General features: G+C 49.3%; 5 protein-coding genes across 5 annotated transcripts; 3 read left to right on the top strand and 2 right to left on the bottom strand.

Annotated features, from left to right (window-relative positions):
* Positions 1–1,312: 1,312 nt before the first annotated feature.
* Positions 1,313–6,095, top strand: ptpA (putative protein tyrosine phosphatase (Pyp1); the record flags this gene model as incomplete). The annotated part of the gene is made up of 6 exons (XM_025637442.1): positions 1,313–2,728; positions 2,815–3,057; positions 4,585–5,192; positions 5,276–5,642; positions 5,685–5,849; positions 5,886–6,095. The coding sequence occupies 6 exons, from the start codon at positions 1,313–1,315 to the stop codon at positions 6,093–6,095; spliced, it is 3,009 nt and encodes a 1,002-aa protein (XP_025491628.1).
* A 749-nt stretch (positions 6,096–6,844) lies between these two features.
* Positions 6,845–7,525, bottom strand: BO82DRAFT_284209 (uncharacterized protein; the record flags this gene model as incomplete). Its single annotated transcript, XM_025631448.1, has 2 exons — positions 6,845–6,908; positions 6,969–7,525. The coding sequence occupies 2 exons, from the start codon at positions 7,523–7,525 to the stop codon at positions 6,845–6,847; spliced, it is 621 nt and encodes a 206-aa protein (XP_025491629.1).
* Positions 7,526–8,306: 781 nt separating this feature from the next.
* On the top strand, positions 8,307–10,807 carry BO82DRAFT_354664 (FGGY-family carbohydrate kinase). The gene is made up of 3 exons (XM_025635258.1): positions 8,307–8,818; positions 8,886–9,446; positions 9,511–10,807. Exons 1-3 carry the CDS (start codon positions 8,597–8,599, stop codon positions 10,564–10,566), a joined length of 1,839 nt encoding a protein of 612 aa, XP_025491630.1. The 5' UTR covers positions 8,307–8,596; the 3' UTR covers positions 10,567–10,807.
* An 84-nt stretch (positions 10,808–10,891) lies between these two features.
* BO82DRAFT_383730 (calcium/hydrogen antiporter) lies at positions 10,892–14,525 on the bottom strand (the record flags this gene model as incomplete). Its single annotated transcript, XM_025638039.1, has 5 exons — positions 10,892–11,165; positions 11,221–11,384; positions 11,449–12,366; positions 12,458–14,289; positions 14,366–14,525. The coding sequence occupies 5 exons, from the start codon at positions 14,523–14,525 to the stop codon at positions 10,892–10,894; spliced, it is 3,348 nt and encodes a 1,115-aa protein (XP_025491631.1).
* A 926-nt stretch (positions 14,526–15,451) lies between these two features.
* BO82DRAFT_84906 (proteasome regulatory particle base subunit RPT6) lies at positions 15,452–17,061 on the top strand. Its single transcript, XM_025641594.1, has 3 exons — positions 15,452–15,837; positions 15,916–16,588; positions 16,692–17,061. The coding sequence occupies exons 1-3, from the start codon at positions 15,603–15,605 to the stop codon at positions 16,948–16,950; spliced, it is 1,167 nt and encodes a 388-aa protein (XP_025491632.1). The 5' UTR covers positions 15,452–15,602; the 3' UTR covers positions 16,951–17,061.
* Positions 17,062–17,693: the final 632 nt, after the last annotated feature.

A 17,693-nucleotide genomic window follows, 5' to 3' on the forward strand; every position in this document is an offset into this window, starting at 1 on the left:
ATTACAATTGTTGACAGCGCACTCGAAACATTTTCATTCTTATAGTCGACTACAGCTGCTTAGTGCTGTGGGTTCCTCCTTCCCTCCTTTTTTTGACTTCTCGGTCTCTTCATTCATTTCCCATGCTGTGATCAGTACGTAGCCACAGTAGCGTGTAGCGAGTATTCTATACGGTATAGTACAGATCATTGTGCCCCTGTTGAATTCTATACATAGTGAAAAGCTTGAACTGCTCTCGTCAATAAACGTGAGATATGTCTTGAATGAAGTACCAACGATAGTGGTGACTGTTTGCGCCCTCTTTACATCTTTCTCCCTTTCCTGCTTCACATACAATAAATGCTACATGCTGGATTTTGACAAAATCGCCACCCTTCAGTTGAGTTCTTGGTAGATCAAGGAGATCCAGACCGGCCGCCGCCGCATGGGTTTCGAGTCTTTCTGCACACGTGCCATCTTCCGACCCTCTGCCACCCACCCTATAACGTCATATCCACGAGAACAACATCGTTCCCTCCGTTTCCTTTACCCTCCATTCGCTCTTCCGCACAATTCGCTCGGCTGTTGACCCCCGACCGCCCCCCCCTCATGCTCGAACAATGGCAGTGGATCAGTGATATCAGCCAACAGTCTTCCCCCACTTTTCCTTGCTCATATTCCATTGGTCTAGGAACTTAACTGCAGTCGGGCGTACAATTCTCTCCCCCCTTAGCTGAGACCTGGGATTCCCCGATTGCGAGGAGCCAAAATTATTTACCTACCCTTTACCTTTCTGCCAGCCTTCTTGCCCACTTCTCCCCATGGGCTTTGTCTTCCTTTTGCAGACATATCAGCTTGGAAAACTCCGTTACCTCTGTTCAAGCTTCTGATTCAACGCTGCTTCGCCAACCCGCTTATTGGCTTCTTAAATCATCTTCACCGTCGAAGCCGTAACATTACCGCCTCCTGCCAGAGTTTGCCAGAGTTTGCAGCCAGCCCGTCTGGACCCCAGTGGGCATCATCCGCCTATAACGATCTTCGCTCCGCTGCTTCGCCATTTAAAGGCCAGGCTCTGTACTTGAAGAATCCAGACTTCTAGACAACAACGTCAGTCAAGTGTACATTTGCTCGCTGGGTCATATGGTGTGGAGCAACTAGTTGGCAAGTCTGGGTGGTTGGTGTAGGCAACACCACTCCTCGGCTAGACTCGACTATCAATCTGCTCGCCAGGCTAGATTTAATATCGCGATGGCAAAGCAGGTTTATATCTGATCACGAACTTTCGACTTTCCGGCTAGAAAGGCAGACCGTTACTCTGTCTTGATATAGAATCATGTCGGCTATGACAGGCTCAAGGTCACCTACGTCTCCTTGGCCATCAGAGTGCCAGAGTTTGCAGCTTGACCACCCTGCAAACTCAACATCATTTTTCTCTTTTTGCGAAACTCACCCTTCGTCTCATGGACCTCCCGGACTTGGTCCCTCGAATACAGTCTTGGAACGTTCGGGACCTGAGCATTTCTCAATTAGTGTGGACAATCCGGGCAATTTTGGGAACATTGGAGAAGCAGGACCACACGCTCATTCTGCAATCTCTTATCCAAGAATTCACCTTGCAACCAACAGACCCCTCGATAACAACCTGACTCTTTCAAGAAGCGGATTGACATTCGACAACCACTTGAAAGAATCCACGGGTCACGAGAATCCACGGAGCCGAGACCTAATGGTCCCAGGTGCTGGTGCACCTTCAGGACAGATGACTTCTATGGACGGGCGTTCCATCTCACTAGATGAATGTGCAGCGCTTCTCGAATCATCTAATCGTGATATTATGCTTCTAGATGTTCGACCCTACGCGCATTTCGCGAAAGGGACCATCGAGGGGTCTCTCAACCTTTGCATACCGACAACACTGTTGAAGCGCCCTTCATTCGACACGCAGAAATTAGCGAATACCTTCACAGCCGATCATGATAAGAAAAAGTTCGCGCGGTGGCGGCAATCCCAATACATAATCGTGTTTGATGCCGCTACATGTGACATGAAAGATGCAGGGTCGCTGGCTAATGTGCTGAAGAAATTCACCTGTGAAGGGTGGGGAGGGGAGGCCCGAATTCTGCTCGGGGGCTACAAAATGTTCTCATCTCGCTTCCCTCATTTGATCAAGCTACAGCAGCTTCAAGCTTCAGGGGCGCCTACAAAGAAAACACCCAGAATGCATATTGATCTCCCTTCGGCAGCTCCTGTTGCAGGCGGATGTGCTCTTCCCGAGTCATCCCATGCTTCGATACCTTTTTTTGCGAACATCAGACAACACATGGATCTGGTTGATGGTGTTGGACAGATACCTCTACAACTCCCTTCTGATCTTACAGAGCTCAAGAGACAACAACTTCCAGCTTGGCTACGCGATGTGTCAGACGCCTCCGACAAAGGTCGCAAAGTCTCCGAGAGGTTTTTGAAGCTTGAGAAGAGGGAGCTCGAACGCATGAAACGAGCGCTGTCTTATAATAAATCCGACGAGTCCGCAGCGATTGACTCCTCGCCAGAAAGGTACCGCGTTGCCGGTATTGAGAAAGGAACGAAGAATAGATATAACGACATCTATCCTTTTGAACATACCCGAGTGAGACTCCAGAATGTCTCTCCTGGTGGCTGCGACTACGTGAATGGGAACCATTTAAAGGCGGAAAAGAGTCGTAAATGCTATATCGCCACCCAGGCCCCAGTCCCCGATACCTTCGATGTAAGTGCGATATGTGCAGTCTTTCCTCTTTGTCGTGTCTCCGGTGGCGAAAGTGTGGTTGAAACATCTGCTCATCATGCCCATAGGACTTTTGGCGAGTGATATGGGAACAGGATGTCCGACTTGTTGTTTCATTGACTGCCGAAGTCGAAAGGGGTCAGGTCAAATGTCATCCCTACTGGAAGTCAGGGGAGTATGGACAATGCCAGGTCAACAACTTCTCGCAGAAGTTGATCTACCTAAATTCTCGGGAATCACCACATATTGAGTTAGAAGGCAGCCAGTTACCGCCAGACGTGAAAGACGACCCTGGTAATCCATACATCATTGTCAGGCACTTCGGCTTGTCACATTCAGCATACCCATTTCAGCCATTGCGAGAAGTCACTCAATTGCAATACCCACACTGGCCTGACTTTGGAACAACGTCGCAGCCTACACACCTCCTCAGACTTATCGAATATTGTGATCGGGTTCTCACTACAACGAATAGTCCTATTCCCATTACATTCCAGAGACACGCAGTGGATCAGCGACCGGTTTTGGTTCACTGTAGTGCCGGGTGTGGACGTACCGGCGCTTTCTGTACGGTTGATACTGTCCTGGACATACTGAAGCGGCGAAGGGGTCAAGGCACAGCGGTCGAGCTGAGTTCAAGGCTCACTGAGAAACAATGGGATCTCGATGAGGGTCTGGATCTCATTGAGAAGACTGTGGACGACTTCCGCAGACAAAGACCCAGCATGGTTCAGAATCTTTCACAGTTTGTTCTGTGCTATGAAAGCGTGTTGGAATGGGCTGTATCACACATAGGGGAATAGAGTACGATTAGGTAATTTATAGTATCTCTTGGTCATCACTGGATGATGAAATCACAAGGGCTTCTCTTGAAATCATGTCGGCGTGGGTGTTTATTATACTTCTGGGATGTCTTAATCGCTTTCATTCTAGACCTTGGTCACCGTGTCAATATGTGTATATGAAAGCATTTTCGGGTGTTGTTTTCCTTTAGTTCTAGTTGATTATGATGAGACTTTATAAGCTGTGTGGCTTGGGTATCAAAATAATATTATAGATATACATAAGATATTACTTGAAATCAAAAATGATTGACCCATGGCAATATTCTTCCTTATCCTCTTGATGGAACCAAGACCTTTCAAGTCAAGTATTATTCTATTGAAGATATATCTGATATCTACACCGCATCTGTAGTTGGTGTAAGTGCCGGCTGCGATATGGACGTGATGGACCCCTTAAAAGGCCTGATCTCCCTTAGTGCTTCCGCATCTGAGTTCCGTACCGGCTAAAATCTTTAATGTGAGTCTTAGAATCTTGAACTGAGGTTTCTGCCTGGCAAAGAGCAGTGATTGCTGCCTCTGAGATTGTTCCGGGGAGGCACAGAACATATTTTCGTTATGTTGTAGTGGGGTTTCTCTTGTTATACCTTCCAGGCAGCAAGTGACTCTGGTGCCTTATAGGAAACAGGCAGACCCGCCAGCCGTGATTAATCAAAGGGATTTAACATCAATCCTCTCCTCTTCAAGGGGCTTGATTCCTTCCATACGCCCATTCACCCGCTACCTACGGGCAGGTAGAACACAACTTTGAATGCCTGTCTGCTTACTACCTGCCTTCCCTTCCCTCAAGGTTTGGTGACCATGCTTCTGAACCTTCCTACGGAGCTCATACAATGGGTTCTTCGATCCTGTTCTACCCCAACTTTCCTACAGGCGGCAATGTCATGTCGTACCATGTATGAAATTGCGACTAATTGTCGAGAGGTCCTTGTGCACCACCTACAACGAACTCCGGGGACTCTACCCGCAGACCTCCGTTCTATGCATGCCCAAGAGCTATTTCAACTGCTTTTGAGACGAGCATCACATCAACTTTATGGTGCCCAGTTTCATGCGGACTGTGTCACTTTTAAGCCCTGGACCAACTCCCTTAATGTGAAGGCATCTGTATTGATCCCTAGGGAGTTTCTGACGCTCGCACTTGTTTTTCGAGAACAAGAAAGCATCCATCTTTTCCAGGTTATAGGGGGTGGGCTCCGACCCCAAGCTCGCTTGGAGCTCCAGTGGTGTCGGCCAGGTGCTGTTGAAATTCTTAGAACTGCCTTTGACGGCGATGATACATTATACATACTCCATCGCTTTAGGCCTTCACTGAACGACAGTGATGATCATGCGAGGCATCCGTTCGTCAGGCACGCCATGCAGCTTGGGACTGATACGACGGTCTATCTCTCTCGAAATTCAATACAATCTCCCCACGGCCCTGTTCGCATTTGTGCTTTCCCTGATCATGCAGACTACGAGCCTTTGGCTCTGGCAGCTGCGCGCGGAGGCATTTTCGCAATCTCCTGGCAAAATGCTCAGGACACCAGTGACCTCGAGGTAGTTTTATATACCTGTTCCTCTGAATCCAACTGCGATATGAGGCCGGGGGTAATCGGTAGGTTTTTCTGTGTCATTGCAGCCAAGGCTGCCAATGCTGACATAGCCTAGAAACTAGCTATAATTCTTGCGTCCTCCATAACAGCAGAAGGCTGTGGTTTGATGGCCATCGGGGCTTACAAGGCAGACTCGCTCGGGGTCTTCTTCCTTACGATAACAGCTCTGTAGTAGGTCTTCGTTTCAACGACAAGTCCAGCCAGTTGCTCTACTATTATCGCGCTCAGACGTTGTACAGCTCTTTCCAGAGAATTGACATGTCGTCCTTTCCCATACAGCCCACATTGTATGAAAACTCCTGCCCTGTACAATTCACAGACTCCCTTAGCCTTCTTTTCTCAATCGAGGTTCCTTTCTTCGGGACCCATCAAACTCAGGTCCTAGATGGATTCGCTCGTTGTCAATGGAAATACTTGGCTTTCGGCTTAGCAACTCATCGCGAAGAACAATGGACCGTCGCGTGCTTGTTGACATCCGAAACATTCTGTCGCGCACAGAATTGTCAGCATGTCTTGCAACTTGAGCGTGGACGGCGATTGCCTGATTGGAGCGTCGTTGCACGCCTCTGGGGATTCCAGCATCCGACCAACTCCCTTGGTTGCATAGTTGCAGCTTCAAGGCAGGGAACAAGGCTTGCAGTCGCCAACTGGAAAACAATCTATGTTTGGGCTCTTGAGCCAAGTGCGCTAATTGAAGAGAATTCCAACGGATTCTACCCACTCGCATCACAAGCACAAAATTCCGGCATGATTGAATTACGACCAATAGTATTGTCGCTTGAAGCCGTCTGCTTTCAATTGCATTTCTCTGAGGAAGAAGATGGATTGATAGCAATCACAGATAGGGGCGTCATGTGCTGGGATTTAGGTCCGCGGGGAAGAGGGCGACGACTGATTCAGCATATTTGATAATAGTCAAATCCTAAGAGCAGTATCTTTACTGACATTCCAGTGCAAACAAAGACAAACTAAGAGCTATTGATGGAACATCTATCCAGTATTCAACGCGAGACGGCCTCGGGTTCTTGTGTCATGCAACACCCGTCGCCCACTCTCTGCCCGCTAAGCCTCTTTAAGTAGAGCTATTTTGTATGTATGCACATGGGTATCGTTCCCAACCCTAGCAAAAAAGGACTCACGGGCTCCAGAGTGTTCTAGTCGCTCCGAACCAAGAAAGGGGAAACCAAGCTCGCCAAGACCGTCTTGTGCAGGCTTGTAGACGCCAGATCTTGGCTAAGGCAAGCATTGACTGGAGGAGTAATCTGAGCTACATAGCTTGCAATCTGTCCTTTTCGTGTCTAGACTCTGTGACCCCATTGGCGACCTTGTCTGAGGTTCTTAGTCGATCGAGGACCTAATCCAGCTCAGCCAACGAGCTCGATGCTCGCACTCAGGAGCTGCAGACGACACACTACGGAACATCTGATATGGGCATCGTACTCTCTGCCTAGCTAGGATGCGAATAGAGCCTGCGGGACGCATCCCCGTTGGGAGAGGACGAGGGGGCGCATGGCGGTGATGGATATATGATGGACAAGGCACACGACGTCCTACGGGGGCGATTTTCCGACAGCTGAGGGGTAGGGGTGATTCACATTGCGGCTGGAGCGGGTAGGTGGTTGATCGAAATGTGCAACTGAGCGTGGGCGCCTAGGGAACTACTGCGATTCCCCTCCACCAGACATGGCGAGAAATGTGACGATGAGGAAGATCCACCAGTACCTGAGTGATGCAAGTTAGTTCACATAAGGTGCAGAAGATATCGGTAAGAGCTTGACCCACTTCTGGAAGAATGTCTTCTCGACAACGTCGTCTGCGTTCTTTCCGTCCGGGCCGATAATGACAGGTTGATTTAGGTGCGGACGCGGGCCAGCCTCATTCGATACTAGTTCCACGCGAGGGCTGACCAGAGTCGAGAAAGCAGCGAATGCAGTCGAGGATACTAGAGCAACGTGATACAATTCGTCCTCATAAGGCGACTTGGTGTAAAGTCGAAGGATAGGGCGGTGGTCCTCATCTCCAAAGAACGATGACCAGGAAGTAGCAGTCCCAACCCAGTGCTTGGAACCTGAAGAGTTGGTTGCGAAGAGACCGATGCGAATCAAATCCGACGACTCGTGTGCGTGAGCAGGGGTCGGAGGCGAATAGGAGACCAACTCTGAATTCATGGAAGTCGAGTTGTAGGATATCTGGGCCAGGAAAGAAGGTCCCGAAGCTGCGGCGGGCCAGTAGAAGACAGCAGCAGATGATAGCTGGGGGGATGGCGAGGAATTGACCACGCTTGAGGAAAGAAAAAAGTATAATAGTGACAGAAGCATAGGAGATAGAAACGGCCACATGGTGGGCAAAGATGCACTTGTAGGAGGGGGGAAGGAGTATCTAAGTAAATAGCTCCGATGACCGGGAAGATAGGGAGGAAGGAGGTTGATGAGAGGGAGCTTGTTAGGTGGGAGGTTAATTCAGTTAGCCAGGCAGAGTAGTTACGGAGAACGGAGTAGTTACTCGTTCAGCAACAAGTTAGTTAACGTTCCTGGGGTAAATTGGTGTTTAATACAGCTGAGGTCATACTGCGACGGTGTAAGATGTATGGTATCATTCAGTATGATACAAGCTCAGGGAGAACCTGGTACGGCGACAGTGTGAGTTATGATGTCTTCATACAATCCATACCGTATGTGATATATATAACACAGATGTACTGTACAGTACTCCGTAGTTTTGCACACATCTTCACACAAGTATCAAACTTAACTATTGGAACTACTATGTAACTTAACTGTTACGATTCAGAATTGCCTAGATAGGCAGGCATTTTTTTTCCCAACTTGGAAACGAATGATCCATGCCAGTGATTATGGACCCAACCACCATTGAACCTCCTAATGACATTGGATTCCAATGAATGACCTGAGTACCTTCCCTTTGTCCCGCTATTTATCCTGCGATTTATCCCGCGATTTATCCTCGCCCAACCCTGCTGCTACTGTACTCAGTCCTGTATACGGTACAGGATATACTGCTGCAGTGCTACTCCTTCACACTTAAGACTAGCTCGTAGGGAAATCATCGTAGGTCATACGAAGTCCAAACTTACTCTCCAAGTCAGTAAGTCATTACTCCATAGTATTGTACCCTCGTACTGCATATACTGTACAGCGCATCTCTTCCCCCAACGCCCCTCTCTTTCACCTGCCTCTGCCTTCTCTCCTTCCCTTATATCCTAGGAAACCTGCGATTTTGTTATATCTTTTTACCACGATTATTTTGAAGCAATTCGAACCCCTCGGTAGAGAAAGCCACTACCATCGATATCAGACCTACGTTTCTATACTTCGAAGTTCTTATAAAACTTCAATTTTACACCATCATTCTATCAGAGACATCAGGTCCGATCCGGATCTATCTCAACCATGGCTTCTCTGGGCTCCCTGCCATACCGTCGACCCTCACGCCAGAGCTCTAGGCAGGCCTCGAGAGACAACCGGGATGAAATCCAGGTGCATGTGGACCATTATATTGGCATCGATGTCGGCACCGGGAGTGCACGTGCATGTATCATCGATGATAAAGGGGACATTGTCGGACTGGCGTCTGAAAACATCGGGCTCTGGCAACCTCAGCAGGGATACTATGTTCGCCCCCCACGATCATCTTGTGTGGTCTCTGTGTCCATCGGAGGACTAGGCTAATATGGCTCAGGAACAATCTACCAACGATATCTGGAGATGTATCTGTGTGGCTGTTCAACGGGCTATCAGCCAGCATAATATCGACCCCGAGACTGTGAGAGGCATTGGTTTCGATGCGACTTGTTCATTGTCCGTATTTTCCAATGTAACCGATGAGCCTATTTCAGTCACAGGCCCCAATTTCGACTCCGACCGCAATGTGATTCTGTGGCTGGATCATCGTCCCGTCGAGGAAACCGAGAAAATCAATGCCACGAACCACAATATTCTTCGCTACGTGGGCGGCAAAATGTCGATCGAGATGGAAATCCCCAAGGTTCTATGGCTCAAGAACAATATGCCGAAAGAGCTCTTCGATCAGTGCAAATTCTACGACCTGGCAGACGCGTTGACCCATATCGCCACAGGAACCGAGAAAAGGAGTTTCTGCAGTGTGGTTTGTAAGCAGGGGTATGTTCCTGTCGGTGTGGACGGGAGTGTAAAAGGCTGGCAAGACGACTTCTTGACTGAAATCGGCTTGGGTGACCTAGTCGAGGGTAACTTCAAGCGCATGGGCGGTGTTGACCGGGTGGTGAGCCTTGTTTCTTCTGTGACAATTTCTCTTGACGTGAGCGACTAACGGATCATTGCTCTAGAATGGCGATTATCTCAGTGCTGGCGAGTTAGTGGGAACTCTATGTGACAAGGCAGCATCCGAACTGGGGCTTCCGCCAGGGATCGCGATTGGCAGCGGTGTCATTGACGCGTATGCAGGCTGGATCGGTACAGTCGGCGCAAAAGTAGAGTTGGAGCCCGGGCAATTGAGCTCCGAAGTCTCGAAGAATGATAAGACTCAGGCTTTCTCACGCTTGGCCGCTGTCGCTGGAACTTCAACGTGCCACCTTGCGATGTCGCAGGACCCTGTCTTTGTGCCTGGTGTTTGGGGGCCGTACCGCGATACCATTCAGCCGGGATATTGGATGGCCGAGGGCGGCCAATCCGCGACTGGCGAGTTGCTCAAGCATGTCATTGAAACTCATCCAGCATTCAATCAAGCGGCCTCAATCGCCGAGTCCTACAATGCTAATATATATGAATACCTAAACGAACATCTGAAGGAGATGACCCACGAGCAGGAAGCCCCTAACATTTCTTATCTAGGCCGGCATTTGTTTTTTTACGGAGATTTATGGGGAAACCGTTCTCCTATCGCGGATGCTGCCATGACGGGATCCGTCGTCGGTTTGACAAGTGATAAATCTGTCGATGGTCTTGCAGTGTTCTACTATGCTACTCTCGAGTTCATTGCACTGCAAACTAGACAAATCGTGGAAACCATGAACAAAGCCGGCCACACGATTACGTCAATCTTCATGTCTGGTTCTCAGTGCCAGAATGATATTTTGGTTAGACTAATAGCGTCGGCGTGCGATATGCCGGTACTTATTCCTCGGTATATCCATGCTGCCGTGTGTCATGGAGCAGCGATGCTGGGTGCCAAAGCTGCTAGTGCTGATCCGGAGGGCAAGACTGAGGACCTTTGGGAAATTATGGATCGGATGAGCAAACCAGGAAGGAAGGTCGTTCCAACAAGCGATGTGAAGGAGAAGGCACTGCTCGACGTCAAATACAAGGTTTTTCTTGAACAATGCTATAAGCAACAGGAGTACCGGGCTCTCGTCGATCGAACCGTGAGCTCGTGGAAACCGTAAGTATTTTCCCTCACTGAAGGGGAGGCTTCCAAGGGGGACTTGTCTTGTTGGGCATTTGCAGGCTGCGTCAAATAAAATGGTTCCAATTTGGCAGGACGAAACGTGGTGAAGAATGTTTCGACAAAACATTGCTAACACCCATGGTGAGGCTTCTTCGGAAGAGGAAAGGCAAAATGATGCCAACTGATGAGCAGTTCTAGCTAGAGATATGACAAGAGACTGGTAAAATGCAATTTTCTTCTCTGCAAGCGACACAATACACTCCCAAGATTCGGCACAAATATTTAGCATGAAAAATAACATGCGAAGGGTGGGAAAGAGTTTCTCAGTGAGACGCAAAGGCTTGGCCATTCGTTGCCCGACCGATAGTGTAAAACTTCTCCGATGAGCTTAAACCGAGAGCAAGCGTGTCAAACCGGTCAACACCCATCGTCTCTATGTTGCTGTAGCCCGATAGATAAAACCCGATGACAACGACGAGATATGTAAGGACGAGAATCGAGCCCTTGAAGTAATTGCTCTTGCCTTCGCCGTGAACATAGGAGAGGAGGAAGACACAAAGGATGACCGAGATCATGTCCCATTGAGGGAAGATCAAGCTGGATGGCGTTAGATGAGAGACTAAAGCTGGCTTGAAAGTACGAAGAAACGTACTTGAATGTATGACTGAGTAATTCCGATGGGTCTATCAGGCGAGAGTAAATGGCACTAAAAAGCACTAATGCGGGAATTTGCAAGAGGCAGACCTGCAATGCATAGGCTGATCCAATTTCCATAGAAAGCGCTATGTTCCCATTCATAGCGAAGGAGATTGCGTTCTGTTGAAATCTGGCAGTAAGCAATCCAGCAACCAGCAAGGGAAGATGAGTTCATTGCACATACCAAGAATTCAGTCGTATTGGGTACCAGGGCAAAGAGTGTGATCCCTAGGAACTTCTCATCCACGTCGACACTCTCTAGAACCACATCTACCGTGTTGACCAAGATTTCAGCAATGATAGCATACAGTACGGTTGCCACCAAGAGAAGTATCGAACTCCTGGCTTTGCTCCAATTCGGCGCATCATGCCCACCGCTGGTGTGAGTGTTTTCGAGGCCAACTTCATCGGCTTCATCCAAGTGTGACTTTGCCAAATCAGCGGGAGCTTTTGTTGTCTGACGGAGCGAACCTAGTTGAACGGACGGCTTCCGGGACCGGGCCGCGTCACGGGCGGCAACGGTAGCCGCCGTAGCTGCTACCTCAGTTACTCGGCGCACAAGGTCTTCATTCTCCTCGCTAGATAAGTCTCGAAAATCCTTGAAGCTTGCGTGGTGGTCCCCGGTCGTCGTTTGAGGAGGTACAAGATAGGGTGTTGCGTTTTTGCCATGCGCGGAGAGGTTGAATTCCCCCGCAGTCTCGGATAGACCGACATGCTTCAGGGATTGCCCTAAAATGCGTTTGTACAGTTGCGAATCGCGCACTGAGCCCCTGGATGTTGCAAAGCCACCAATAGCCATTGCTGAGGCTTGAGCGGCATCAAGATTTCGAGGCTCGTACGTGGCTTGCTCGTTGGCAAGAGCCGACGCTTTTCTCTCCTCGGATTCTGTTGCCCAAATGAGGGCTGCGTGAGTCCTAAGCGTAAACCATAACCCAATCACGTATGACAGGAACAAAAATAACGCAGCGAACCAGGAGTAAGGCTGAACAGCTTTCCGGAAAAAGCTATCGTTGACAGCTGGAACCTGTGAGAAATAACAGCGGCGGCAATCGCTGCCACTCGACTTCACGGTTTCGACGCAGGATCGGCAGTTAAGTTCATGCTGAATTCCTCATTAGCAGGGGGCAAAGGCAGAATTTGAGGGGATGAATAGAGTGGAACTGTGAGTAGGGTATGAGAGGAACCATGCTTACACTGCCGTAGATCTGATAAAATAGTGTTGGTCCAAAAGCGGCAATCACGGCAAACATCAACATTGTGGAAGTGACACCAGCGGATTTCACATTGAAACGTTGTGTTTTGCGTTTGATAGCGCCAAAGCACATCGAGAGGCCGGGGAGAAACAAGATGCCTGCAAATATGCTCCCAATAAGACTACCTTCTACTAATTGACCCTTTCCCTCAGTAAGTGCCACACAGTAAAGGTAGACCTCGACTACTGTGGAGAAGAAAGCATTAACAGCAGCACCCATACCCATAGACGACTGAGCTGAAATCGATGCAACAGCCTGTCCGATGAAGTAAGCCAAGGGGATGATAGAGACAAGAGCCAGGGTGAAGATAAGGCCCGGATGAGTGATGGCCGTTTGGAGACCCAGGGTCTTGCTGAGAAGGAAGTAGTCAAAGATAACGAACAAGACAACACCCAGTAGGTTGATGAAGAAGATGTTCGTTCCGCCGACCGTGTATTTCCAGTATCGCAGACCAGCTGCACGATAGGTGCACAACAGAACAGACGAGGAAGAACCGGGGCTGACCCTGGTATGTGCTGTATCAGAATGATACGACAAGGCCAGAGGATGTCGGCGAAGGTGATCAAACAGAATGATGGTCACACGTCCCATAGGTATCCAGAAAACCAGCAACCAACAGAGAAGCGAGACAATGAGCATTAGCGGTCCTACAAGGAAGTAGAAGAAGATGAAGAATACCACGCGGCCAAGCGTCCACTCGCCACGGCCGAACAATCGTCGCTTCGGCTGAGTAAGGGGGCTCTCTCTCGCATGGCCTCTTTGTGTTCGGCCTAGCAGGCTATCTTGTTCACTGGCCGAATCGACACTGTTTCTCCTTCTTCCAACCAGGGACCGGTCGCGTCGAGGACCGAAGAATAGTCTACCATGTTCAAGGTCGCCGTTCTGCCATTGTTCATACTCGCTAATGCTGCGACCCTCTCCCTCATCTTCCTCGGCGTAATTCTCATCCGTATCTAGGCGGACGAAGGAGCCGAAGGGGTAGATTAGATACCAAGAAAGGCCGGAGAAGACTCGTCCGTACTCCACTGCACTTGGCGAGTATGCGAATACGAAGCATGCGATAGCCCCTGTCAATGCCGCCAAAGCTAGCCACCACCCGAAGAACAGGGTCCACAGGAGGTTGATGAAGAATAAGAGGTTTCCCACTCGACCGCCAGGCGAAGAGTGGATGTCACCCTCCGCTGTTTTCTCCACCGAGCGACTCTTCTTGTACAAAGCGGGTTTCCACAACCTAATACCGAACGGGTGCGTTTCGTTTATTGCTTGCTGGCGATCCTTCAATGTGAAGCTTTCAGCATCACTTGACGCCGCCTCATCCTCCTCACTGTGAATACCTTTCCCAGTTTGGCTGCCGGTCTCAGATCGTTGAATAGAAGGCTCCGGCCCAGTTCCTTCCATGGCAGCATCAGGTAAAGCGGTATCGTCCTCACCATCTACATCTGAGCCTGCTTGAGCCAGGGGGCTTACTCGGGCGTTCAACCGTCGCCGCAAGGTTGAGCTTTGCTTTCTCAGAGGGCGAATTCTTGGCGATGCTTGCGGATTGGAGCCTTGTTGCTTAGCAATATCCTCTTCCACCTCCTGTACATCGTCATCTGTAGAGAACTCCTGTCCCTTATGAGGAACTTGTCGCTTCGAGGATATACGGCGCGTTACTGATGGCTTTCTTAGTGGGCCCGATGGTGACTGGGAGGCAAGAACGCGAGTTGAACTCTCGGGCTGGCTCTCGTCGGGTCGTAGGTCGTTGTCCGTTTTCGCAGAAGAATCCATGGTACCTGCTGCATGTGAGTTACTTTCTTGGATAGGAAAGAGATGCAGAATTTCTAGTGTTTTTGGGTTGGGGTGACGCACCGTAGTCCCTTCGGGTATGCCCTGCATTCCTCTGTTGACGAATGATTCCTGACATATCCTCGTTGGTCAGGTTCCAGGAGGACTCAGTCGGAACGAAGAGGTAGGGGTCCTGCTCTTCGTCTTCCTCAAGCTGGTCGTGGTGGTGTCGGTTGTCGGACATCCTTCTGGCGTATTGCCAACTTCTCGCTTATAAGTGATACAAGAATCGAGAGAGAGAGAGAGGGGGGGAGGCTAGCTGGGCAATTATGGAAAGGGAATAGTTCGGGAAAAGCACTGGTGAGATAGTGGCCTGCACTTAGAACAGCAGCGAACAAGATAAACAGGGCTAGAGAGCAAGGAAAAATCAATTGACAAAACAATTATGATCTGAGGCGTCACAGCGAGAGTTACATATTGTTCCAACGTAAAAGGGAAAAAGAATCAAAGAGGGAAAGAATAGCTGACTGTGAAGAAGGGGGGGGGGGGAAAGGAGTAGAAGTGATGGTAGTCAACTTGAGTCTTGGTACAGAACTAGTAGCTAGCAGCTAACTTCAGTGAGATCATGAGATACAGCCTCATTGCATCCCCGCAGTCAGCTGAGACTCGGGACCTCAAGTCACGGGGATTCTTACAAATGAGACGGACAATGACTAGGGAACTAACTAGTAAGTCTCTTATAATTTGCTGGATATTGTGAAAAGTAGCAGAGAGGGAGAGTAGTGGGGAAGGGAACTGGAATGAGAAAGAGTGTAGAATAATGCATATAGAAACAAACGTTCAACACTTAATTGAGGTTGAGTAGACACAGTACTGTACAGTACAGAGTACACCGTAAGTACACTACGTCGCACTCAGCTCACCGGGCAAACCGGGCAATCACTGGGCACCCAGCAATGGCATGGGGCAAGATCCGCAAATCCCTTCGTTATATAAGCTTACTGTGGCTGATGAATAGGTTGTGGCGGGTGTGCTTTTGGGCGGCGGCGGCGGCGACGGCGTTCTCGTCGACGAGGGCGGACAAGCTAAGCTACACACGCAAGAGCGAGCTCATCCTCACCCTCCGTCCGCTGTCACTTGTATTGTACATCTCTCTGCCCTGTTACTCTTCCTGCTTATTGTCCCACACTCTACCTACTTTGTCCTTCCCCCAAAGTCTGGCAGAAGATATATCAACCTATTTTCTCCATCCCATCGAAACTGATAAGACTCCACCCCCCGTTCTGCCTTGCCGTGGCAGCACTATCTGTCGTCATCCATCATGGCGCTCGACAATTACTACCGCAACAAGATTGAGAGCATGAAGCTCGAAATAATTCAAGGCCAGGCTGTTCTCAGACGGCTTGAAGCACAACGGAACGATTACAATTCGCGGGTACGTCTACTCAGGGAGGAGCTAGGCCTTCTTCAGCAACCTGGCTCCTATGTTGGCGAGGTGGTCAAGGTCATGAGCACCAAGAAGGTCCTTGTCAAAGTCCACCCGGAAGGCAAATATGGTAAGCAATCTCTCCACATCATGCACATTGTTGGTTTTGATATGTTCATTACATGCTGACTCTAGCCTCTCTGTGTAGTCGTGGACATCGCAGATGGTGTCGATATCAGCAAGTTGACAGTTGGAAAGCGAGTTGCGCTGTTATCCGACTCGTACAAATTGGAAAAGATGCTGCCTTCCTCCGTCGATCCGCTGGTGTCGCTGATGATGGTCGAGAAAGTACCCGATAGTACCTACGATATGATCGGTGGTCTTGACCAGCAGATCAAGGAAATCAAGGAGGTGATCGAGCTGGGCTTGAAGCACCCGGAGCTGTTTGAATCGCTTGGTATTGCACAGCCGAAAGGTGTGCTTCTTTACGGCCCCCCGGGAACTGGCAAAACGTTACTTGCCCGAGCTGTCGCTCATCACACCGACTGCCGGTTCATCAGAGTCAGTGGATCGGAATTAGTGCAGAAGTACATAGGTGAAGGAAGTCGCATGGTCCGTGAGCTTTTTGTTATGGCCCGAGAGCACGCCCCGAGTATCATCTTCATGGACGAGATCGACAGTATTGGATCCAGCCGGATAGACTCGGCCGGGTCGGGTGACTCGGAGGTACAACGGACGATGCTGGAGCTTCTTAACCAGTTAGATGGATTTGAACCTACGAAGAACATCAAGATCATCATGGCCACCAACCGACTTGATATTCTGGATCCGGCCTTGCTGCGCCCTGGACGCATTGACCGCAAGATTGAGTTCCCACCGCCGTCGTGAGTTGCTGACCCTTGTCCTGCGATTTTCTGATGCTGCCACTGTTCAATCATTCATTTTCCACCACTAGTTGGCTGACCAGGATCTTTACTATTACAGAGTGGAAGCTCGTGCCGACATTCTACGCATTCATTCGCGGTCAATGAACTTGACCCGAGGAATCAATCTTACGAAGATTGCCGAAAAGATGAACGGATGCTCCGGAGCCGAGCTCAAAGGAGTGTGTACAGAGGCGGGCATGTATGCACTTCGGGAGCGACGTGTGCATGTCACTCAGGAAGACTTCGATTTGGCTACTGCGAAGATTCTCAACAAGCATGATGACAAGGAGGTCGCAGTGTCGAAACTTTTCAAGTAAATGAACCGGTACTTTTACCAGGATTCCCTTTTCACCGTCCACCAGCGTGGTCATGATGGTTGTCCAATATATGTCATTCGTTTTCGTGGGCTCTCGCCGGCAGCTGATTCGATCGATCTTAAAGCCCCTGGCTTCTGCTTGTTGTCGCCAAGTCACGATCAGATGGTGTTTGGGGGAAGTCTTTCAGGTCAAATGCAAGCAAGGAGTGATGTATACACGGTATGTTCACCAAGATTTTCTGTGGAAGCAATTCAAGATGCGTGTGCTCTGTAGCGATAGCCTATACCTTAAACTTCAGGCCCATGCCCATTCTCAAGGGTGAGCAGCAAATCAGGAGCAAATCGGGACAACGAGGGTTGTCATCATCCCTTCTTTGCCTGGTAAGGTGCCGGGAGTTTACTGACTCCTGTAGTCTATACATAGTACGAGTAGATACTGTGCACTGCAAACGAGTTCGATAGGCCGGGTAGCTAATACGTTGTAACTATGCAGTTACACGCTAGGTCTAGGATGCAGAAATACCAGGGCGACGATCAGTGGGCATTAATTGTGCTTGGCAGCATTGTGAGGAAGTCAAATTTAAGCAGAGATTGTCGACATTGTAATCATATTGCCTGCTATCCGGCTTGGCAAAATGGTAGATGATGAGATGACTATTCGGTACTCAGTCTGTGGTGGCCTGATGGTCTTTTCCGTAGTATACGTATACAAGTTCAGTCATTTGCTAATATCGGAGTAGTATA

This window comes from Aspergillus uvarum (genome assembly GCF_003184745.1).
Source record: "Aspergillus uvarum CBS 121591 unplaced genomic scaffold BO82scaffold_29, whole genome shotgun sequence".
NCBI classification, from domain to species: Eukaryota; Fungi; Ascomycota; class Eurotiomycetes; order Eurotiales; family Aspergillaceae; genus Aspergillus; species Aspergillus uvarum.

Excerpts from the sequence above, each read along its gene's own strand:
- BO82DRAFT_354664 (XM_025635258.1), top strand. The coding sequence starts at position 8,597 with ATGGCTTCTCTGGGCTCCCTGCCATACCGTCGACCCTCACGCCAGAGC. Across the intron at positions 8,819-8,885 it reads AACCTCAGCAGGGATACTAT|GAACAATCTACCAACGATAT; the intron begins GTTCGCCCCCCA and ends AATATGGCTCAG. Across the intron at positions 9,447-9,510 it reads TGGGCGGTGTTGACCGGGTG|AATGGCGATTATCTCAGTGC; the intron begins GTGAGCCTTGTT and ends TCATTGCTCTAG.
- BO82DRAFT_84906 (XM_025641594.1), top strand. The coding sequence starts at position 15,603 with ATGGCGCTCGACAATTACTACCGCAACAAGATTGAGAGCATGAAGCTC. Across the intron at positions 15,838-15,915 it reads CCACCCGGAAGGCAAATATG|TCGTGGACATCGCAGATGGT; the intron begins GTAAGCAATCTC and ends CTCTCTGTGTAG. Across the intron at positions 16,589-16,691 it reads AAGATTGAGTTCCCACCGCC|AGTGGAAGCTCGTGCCGACA; the intron begins GTCGTGAGTTGC and ends TTACTATTACAG.